The following is a 9,020-nucleotide window of genomic DNA, read 5'->3' as shown; positions in this document are numbered from 1 at the left end:
CCGGAACGCGGCGGAACCGCGTTCCGGCACCTTTTTCCGGGCCGGCCGCACCGGAAATAGCCCCTCCCACACCGGAAATAGCCCCTCCCAAATTTTACTTGCATTCCTGTTCTCTAAAGGGGCGGTCCTAGGGTTTGATGAGGGCGTGGCCAGGTTTGAGTTCCGCCACCTTTTCTCCGAGAAAAAAAGCCCTGGTCTCATCTAATGATGATCTCAGCATATGGAAATTGCAACTCAGATTGTAATGTGATCCAGGAAGGAATAAATGTGATCCTGCAGGGGAAATTATTCTGTTAGTCAACATGAATGGATGAGTAGGAATATAAAAGATACATGAAAATTGAGTCAGCGACAAATTAGAATGAGTGCTTTGTTAGTATCTACTTAGAAAAACATCTCCTAGTTCTGAACCTATTGTTTAAACACACATCTGTTCATCTGTTCAAATGGCAAAAGAAGAAATTTAAATCTGAAATAATGATTTATTTGCTTATTTATAAGATTGAGAGAATCAGTTAAGGATACAAGAGTAATAAGGAAATTCTGAATGTTAGATAAAATACTTTTTGGGTAACGTCAACAGTGAATCTTGGGAAAATGGACATGGAAGAAAAGGAAAGAAGGAAATAAATAAGAGAAAACTATAAAACAACTGAAAGAAGCCATACAAGATTGGAAAACATGGAGAGAACTGGTCCGTAGAATTGCCAAGAATCAGAGCTGACTGAATAGACAGCATCATCATATATACTGAATTAATGTAAATCAGGCAACCCCTCTCAAAACTATTACAAAAAAAGCTGTTGACACTTGTGGTTTCCAAGTCTTTATAATGGAAAAGTAAAGAGGTTTGTGGTTTTAAATAATTTTAAAGTCTTAGCTTTACTTAGCTTTACTACTAGCTAAACTGCAAATAAGGTTTTTTTCCCCTTAGCTCACCTAATCAAGGTCTAAAGCCTTTAACAATAGGTGTGGCAGACATGCAGAACTATACATCTGATGTATAGAACTATATTGAACTGGAAACCTATCTTGGTACCCTGGTTGTTCAGCACACCCAGGAGGAAACAGTAGAAAGTACCTCACTCCCCACACAGAGAGCAGGAGCTTGATTGTCAGGATAGCTGCTTCTGTACCCACTACCACATCCTATCCCCAGTGCCAAACTGACAGGCCCCACTGGGCCTTGATATGCAACAAGACTGCAGCTGCCTGTTGGCTTGTCACGCCATGTTTTCTTCTTAAGGGGTGGGGGCAGGGGTAGAAGGGTTCTGTAGCTTCGGTCCAATGTTGGCATTCTGCTGTCCTGTGTCTGGTCATTTCTCTCTTGTTATGTTGGGTGAGGAGTGGACTGCATAAAATGACCTGGGGGGCTTTAAGTTTGAGGCTTCTGATGTAGCATGTTGCAAGAAATAAATGTATCTTAAAAGAAATAAAAATGGCTGTGTTGTAACTGCATGTTTTTCTGCCACGTTTGTTAAATGGAAATGAAAACTGGCTATATTGGAGGAAACCTAAAAGATGAATGTAATCAGAATGAGCTATTTTAAGAAGTGTGTATGGTAAAAATAGACAAGGTGGGGTCAAGGCAGAAATTCCTGTGCAGAAAGTGACAAACGGAATATTAAATAGCCATCAAATAAGTCTTATATTACCGTTCCTGGTATACTTACTTGCCAGCTTGGATGCCTTCCCATGTTGATGACAGCTTGATGAGTATACGATCTTTGCTAATTCCTATTTCTTTATAAAGATCTATGAAGTGTCTGGCTCTCTTAACCATGCCTTCTTTATCAAAAGACAACCTTTAAAATAAAAAAGATACATTTTTTTGTTTCATTATAATTTGTGTAAACTATACTCAAAAGGGCAAATATGCAAAGATACGGGATGCAACATTCATGCTTTTCTATTTTCTGCTTAAGAAGTCTATCATTAGACGAGAACACCATTAAAATTGGCAGCTTCGCATTATCTATCACCTGCCATTTCTACTACTTCTGCATTAATTGATTGTCTTAAACATTACACCCCATCAAATAAAATAGTTTGAATAACATTAAAGAAACACAAATACCGTTAAGAAAATTGATATTTTAAGAACAGGACAACAAGGCCTTTCTAAACAAGATCTTCAGCGGGAAGCCTTAAGAGAAACCATGAATGGTAAGCTAAACAAAAGATTCCAGTAGATAGATGCAAATAACAGGATGGCCATCTCTCTAATCCATGCAAGAGAGACTAACTGGCTTAACAGAACAAAAGAGGCTTTGGGCTACAGTGGTTGGAGCCACTTGGGTATGTGTTGTGTTGACCGCATCTGCCATCTGTTTTTGTTTTTCGGTATATTTTTATCTGAATTGTATATTTGTTGTTTTTATGCTGTGAGCCACTTATGAATCATACCTTCACTGATATCTTCACAGGGTCACATGGAATGTTATGAGAGCCAATTTAGTGTTGGAGTTACAAAGTTAGACTAGAAGTAGGGAGACCCATATTCAAGTCCATCTTCAGTCTCAGGGGTTCTTGATCAGATAGTCAGCTCAGCCTAGCTCACAGGTTGTTTTTCTTATGGGAAAAATAAGACGGGATGCATGCCGCTTTGATTTCCTGAAGTACGGTCTGGATATCAGTCAATCAATCAAACAAATATAATATAGGAGCCGTAGTGGTGCAGTGGTTAGAATGCAGTATTGCAGGCTAACTCACTGTGCACTGCCAGGAGTTCAATTCTGACTGGCTCAAAGTTCACTCAGCCTTCCATCCTTCTGAGGTCGGAAAAATGAGGACCCAGATAGTTGGGGGCCATATGCTGCCTCTGTAAGCCACTTAGAGAGGGCTGTTAAAGCACTATGAAGCGGTATATAAGTGTAATTGCTATTGCTATATTTGATGAATTCAGAAAATACTCACCTTGCATCTACTTCTGTGGACACACGGCCAGGTATCCTCTTCAGTATTTCTGCCCCAAACAGTACAAAAAGCTTATCACAAGCATTTGTAACTTGTTCATTTTCTGACCTGGAATTGTATAATAACCAAAGTAGAAGTTTATGTACTGAGGAAAAAATGTGCTAATGTGACATCTAAAAAAATAAATGAGTCAAACTGGAACAGTAATATGAATTCTTTGCACGATGTTCTGAACTTTAGAAACAGTTTAATGCAGTGGTTAAGATTCCAGACTAGAAAACAGGACATCATAAGTTCTAGTCCTGCCTTAAAGCACAAAGCCAGCTGGGGGACATTAAGCCAATCACCCTCTCAGCCCCAGGAAGGAGGCAATGAAAAACCACTTCTGAAATCTTACCTAGAAAACCATAGGGACTTGTCCAACCAGTTGCTATTAGTCATCACTAACTCAAAGGTGTGCACGTGTACATATACATACGTCCTGAGGTTTATCAACATTAATCTAAGTCTCTAACTCCTGGGTCAAACTTGACTGATGCTCTATTTAAACCTCTGACTCACTCTCTAGTGCTGCATTTGAGCCAACTATTCATTTCCTCCTTCTTCCATGAGAAAGAACTGGGAGTGGCTGGTAGTCTGCAGAAGGGCTTTGACTTCCTCTATTCTGCCATTATTTAATTTCTTGATCCCGGTTTAAGTCTGACAGTATCTTACGTGAAGTTGAAAGGCAACAGAGAGTGAGGACACATACTGATAATACCAACTAAGTGTCACAGCTGCAAAATTAGAACATTGGCAAGCTTACTCACCCACCAAGTTTCTTTCCATACGCAATAGCATCTTCTACCAGTTGCTGATAGGTTGGCATCTGAGCTGCAGCTAGTATCAGGGATGGGTTGGTAGTAGCATCTAGAGGCTTGTACTCTTCAATAGCTGAAGAAAAGCAGAAAACAAGAATAAAAAAAGTTGGGGGATGGGTGTTAGCCTCTCAGCTTGATAAGAATTTTTTAAGAGTATGCAATAAGATGGAGCAATGTAATTAATGTAGTTATTCAAGTGCCAGAAATTATGTCCGCATATAATATGATTGAGAGTTAATAATTAACAAAAGACAGATACTGTATAATTCTTAGTAAAATTAGTAGCTAGGTAGGATATATAATTCAGAGAATCATTCAAAGTCATATAGAAAGTTGATATTAGGAAGGCTGTTCTCCATAACATCTTTCTTGTTATGTCCTGTGTTGATTAACATAATGATTTTTACCATTCCACTGTGCAAACAAATTTCAATACACTGTACAGAGACAATCCACTAAATGAAATCAGTCTAAAAAGGGCAATATAACAACAATAAAAAGTAATAATCTGGAAAAACATGGTATATCCTTGGCACCAAAGTGAAAAGGCAAATTCAAGTTAGTGTCAGTAAGAACACTACAAATAAGACTTCCCTAATAAAAAGGCACTTTAGTAAAGTGAGCTCGTTTTCATAATTTGAAAATACGCATCAAACCCAGATCTACAATATTTGAATCTAACTCAGAGTGTGATAATTAAAACAATGAAAATATAGTTCAGGGGTAGGCAACCTTGGCTCTTTTATGACTCATGGACTTCAACTCCCAGAATTCGGCTCAGGAATTCTGGGAGTTGAAGTCGACGAGTCATAAAAGAGCCAAGATTGCCTACCCCTGACCTATACCAGTGGTGGCGAACCTATGGCACGGGTGCCAGAGGTGGCACTCAGAGCCCTCTCTGTGGGCACGCGCACCATCGCCCCAGTCCTAGGCCTTCAGATGGGTTTTATAAAACCTTTTTGCTTTAGGCAAAAAAAAAAGTTTCAATCAATCAGTCAATTTCAACTTCTCGTGGGGAAAAAAAAGATCTTGCAAAGTTGGAATTGATTGATTGAACTTTTTAGTCCCACCCAGTCTGCTGTTACCACCACAGCCACGCCCAGCCAATGGGCCACGCCCAGCCAATGGGCCACACCCACCCGGCACCCTACGATGCATAACTGGGTTTTGGGTTGCAGTTTGGGCACTTGGTCTCTAAAAGGTTCGCCATCACTGAGTATACAATAGAAGATATAGATAGAAGACTGCTCAAACTTCAGTCAAGACAATATTTAAGCTGTGAAAAAATGTAATATAACTAAGGGCATTTATATGAACTTGGAGCTCAAAATGTGGAGCTTTTATTTTGGAATAAATCCATAAAACTCAGATTTTACAGTGAATAGATTAGGTTCTGCTTTTTTACTTACATCACCAGTGTATCCTAAGAACCAATGTTCTATTAAAAGTCTATCCAAAGGTTCGGTTGCTGCAAATTTTAGAAACAAGTTTTAATTGTTCATATACAAGCAGCCACTTACCATAATTTTGAGACACCAAATTAACACTCTTTAATCTTTTTTTTTACTTTTAGTGTATTTTTTGTACAGTACAGAACCAGTATTCTTCAGAGCATAAAAAGCAACACAGCTTTCTTTCAAACCCCTAAATAGCAAGAGTCATGGAATAGAATTTAATTAAGATCAAAATGATACCCAGTTATGCAAACTGTTCTTTGTCAACTTCTTCATTTATGTAGATTTAGGAAGTATTATTTGCTCCATTCCCTCTTTCAACATTTCAGTGTAGATCATCTTCTGTTAGTAAGTCATCACTGGGACCAGAATTTCTGTTACTAAATGATGTGGTTATAAAGAACTATGTTACATGACCGCATCGCTTAATGATGGCAATTCTGACAGTCCCCGTTGCCGTCATTAAACAAGGACCTCCTTGCAACTTCCTGCTAGCTTCCCACAAGCAAAATCAGTGGGGCAGCTGGCAGAAAGTTGGCAGTTTGCAAGCAGGCCAGCAGGCATGTAAGTGGCTGCTGCTGGGTGGGGGAGAGCACATGCGTGTGAGTGAGGGGCTAGTGCAGTGTAACACAAGCACAGTGAGGCTTGGGTTGGCTGCTGCTGGATGCGGGAAAATTATCTGAGCAACCTGCAGTCTTCTCTGCCAGCTTTCCCATATATATATATATATATATATATATATATATATATATATATATATATATATATATATATATATGACGACAGGCAGTCCTTGAGTTACGGCAATTGAGCCCAAAATTTATGTTGCTAAGTAAAACATTGGTTAAGTGAGTTTTGCCTCATTTTATGAATTTTCTTGCCACAGTTGTTAAGTGAATCACTGCAGTTGTTAAGTTAGTAATATGGTTGCTAAGTGAACCTGGCCTCCCCATTGACTTTGTTGGTCAGAAGGTCACAAAAGCTGATCACATGACCTTGGGACACTTCTACGGTCATAAGTATGAGTCAGTTGACAAATGGTTGTAAGTGTGAAAAACGGTCATAGGTCATTTTTTTCAGTGACGTAACTTCACTAAACGAACTGTTGTAAGTCGAGGACTACCTGTATTGCCATCTCCACATTCGAAGGGTGACTCAAATAATTTACAGGAAAATCTACCAAAAGTAGAATTCCTGTCTATGTAGAACAATGCACATGCACTGTAATATAGAAACAACTGTTCTTGAACTGGCCTGTCTAAGTACATTCAATTTTTTTAAAATTCCAAATTGCTACATATACAGGCTAAAAAATTGTGCTTTTCAGGGTGAAATTCCCTGTAGGTGTTTTTGAACATACACATGCTGGCAATCATCTCCAATTACTTAAGGATATGCCATACCAAAGTTCTTTGCAAAGTTACACAAGTGGCATCACAGAAATACAATATAGCCCTACGATATTCTTAAATATATTGTGCAATATTTCTATAGAAAATTTACAAAGTATTTTTACAACAAATATTTAACACATATACAAATACACAGGGTAATTTCCTGCTCTGCAAGTTTTATTCGCAAATTAAAAAGGGTTTTTTCTTGTCAAAATCTGCTAACTCATAGCCCATCAGCAAGATTCCATCACCAGTTAAGCAACAGGAAGGAGAAATGTCTTTCATAAGACCATTTACAAAATAGTTAATATTTTGTGTTAGGTCAGATTCTCTGAGCAACTTTTACTCTGAGAAATGACTACTATCCATGTATATTATACATTGACCATCTAAACAACAGATCAAGATGTATTAAATTTCGCAAGCAGTACTATTTTCTGCAATTATATAGTCTACAGTAGTGGTAGAATACATAAGGGTTTATAAATAGATTAGTTTACTATACAAGCAGATTTTTAATAGAAAAGCATTTTTTCAGATATTATGATTCTCTTAAAAGTCCAACCATTACGTCCAAGAAGAATTAAGCTAGGATTTAAAGAGATCAATAGGCACGTCCTCTAGAAAAACATAAATATCAATTACTTGCAAAATTATGCAGACTAACTGGTAAGAGAGTTAAACTGAGAGTTTAAAAGATTATCTGAAATATTTTTAAAAAGTGTACAATGTTTTAATAATTGTCAAAACACTCCCCGGAAGTTGGACAGCAGATACATTTAATAAATTATCACTTATCCATACTGTGAGTTACTTCTGCTTTTGCATAAATAACATTTTATAAATGGCTTATATCACTCCATAATTGTAGAGGTGGGACGTTTTTAATGTCTGCTCCTTGTGGAAGGAATACTGAACACTGTGAAAAATGCTACAAGTTAATGAAATGTATACTTTTTTAAAGCCTTGCGTTTAGAATGAGTCAAGTTCCTTAATAATCCCTAGACTCAAATTGTGGGTAATGGCAACAAAATACAGCAATAGCATTAAGACTTGACCTACACATATTGTATTTCCCCACCGGTAGGCACAGAAGCTAGAGTGATTAATCCATATTGTTTTTCTTGGCAACAAAACAGAAGTGGAATGCCAAGTCCTTCTTCTGAGATTTTTGCCCCCTGCCCCAACATCCTAGGTTATTCTATAGCTATGAGATTTCCTGGTGGTCTCCTATTCAAGTATTAACTAGGTCAGACTTTTCAAGCTCCTTCATAAAAAGGGTCCCCCTAAATTGCCCATGAAAACAAAATCAGGATCCAATAAAACAGCACCCTTTTAAGGTCAACTAGAGAAAGTTTATGAACATCCCAACACTGCAGAGAGTTTGTAAATGTTTTGCTTCTACTGAGTGGCTCGACTTATTAGGCCTGCTTATGCGAAAACAAAGCAGTGCACCGGGCTACGACAAACACGACTTCCTCATCGGTTCCCTCCAACTAGCTTTCCTTTCCCGCGGAGAGGCGGAGGGAGATAAGAAGACGGGGGAGTTCAACAATGCCCGGAAGAAACCCTGGGAAAGAGCATTAAACCCAGCTGGATCGGACTTGGTAGGGAACCCCAAAGGTCAAAGGAGAGCTCCCCGTTCTACCTCTCTCTCCCGGATCCTGTTTGGAAGGGCTAAAAAGGGATCACCGGAACGATTCCCGCTCACCGTGGAAATCGCCCGTATCGGCCACCACGGTGGTGTGTTGCTTGAGCTGCTCTAGCGCCGACTCCATCTTCTGCTTTTTCACGGGGGAAACTGACATAGTCGCGAGCGGTTGCGAAGAAATAAGGAGGCGCGGCTGCGGCGGCTGAGCCTCGGACGAAAAATCAGGGGATCGGCACGCGGCTTCCGGGCTTGCGCCGCACGAAGCTGTGACAAGCGGCCTCGGGCTTTTCCGCCTTGGCTTCGGCGGAAGGCGGGGTGGGGGGGGGAGGCAGAGGCCGGCGCCTACGTCATCACAGGACTCGTTCCCGGGCTCTCGAGCCTTCTCTCTTCTTTCCATAGAGTGCCGGAGAGCGCTAAGGCTGCTCTGGGCAGTGGGCACAGGCGATTGGTGTAGCCTTTGGTTTTCCCGGCTCGGTAGCCAATCAGGATTGCTCTGGGTTGCAGGACGAGCAGGCGGTACCGTAGCCTTGCCTTACATGAGCTAGAACCGATCATTGAAAGGGCGGGAGAGGATGGGCGTTTAGTGTACCTCGTCCTTGCTTATGTTTGAGAAGTAGGGCGTTAGAAATTAGGCTGATTTGTTCCCCCCGCCTGCAATCTTGTCTTGGTCTCCTACATTTTACCTAATATGCTTTTTTTTGAGTCCCTGAAGGCTTAAAACGTAGGTAGGAATTGATTGAGTAAA

The 9,020-nt window shown here is 39.9% G+C and overlaps 1 protein-coding gene across 1 annotated transcript in view; it reads right to left on the bottom strand.

Annotated features, from left to right (window-relative positions):
* The window catches only part of TALDO1 (transaldolase 1), an 11,888-nt gene extending 3,338 nt beyond the window's left edge, over positions 1–8,550 (bottom strand). The window contains exons 1-4 of the mRNA XM_015811908.1: positions 8,336–8,550; positions 3,726–3,849; positions 2,917–3,024; positions 1,674–1,805 (exon numbers count right to left, since the gene is read on the bottom strand). Of these exons, the coding sequence (XP_015667394.1) occupies positions 1,674–1,805; positions 2,917–3,024; positions 3,726–3,849; positions 8,336–8,432 (461 nt within the window). The 5' untranslated portion in view covers positions 8,433–8,550. The remainder of the gene's footprint in view (positions 1–1,673; positions 1,806–2,916; positions 3,025–3,725; positions 3,850–8,335) is intronic.
* Between the last annotated feature and the right edge of the window lie 470 nt (positions 8,551–9,020).

Source organism: Protobothrops mucrosquamatus, unplaced genomic scaffold (genome assembly GCF_001527695.2).
Source record: "Protobothrops mucrosquamatus isolate PMUCROS unplaced genomic scaffold, P.Mucros_1.0 scaffold_56, whole genome shotgun sequence".
Taxonomy (NCBI): Eukaryota; Metazoa; Chordata; class Lepidosauria; order Squamata; family Viperidae; genus Protobothrops; species Protobothrops mucrosquamatus.
The sequence above is the reverse complement of the archived record's forward strand: the minus strand, read 5'-3'. Positions and strand labels throughout refer to the sequence as shown.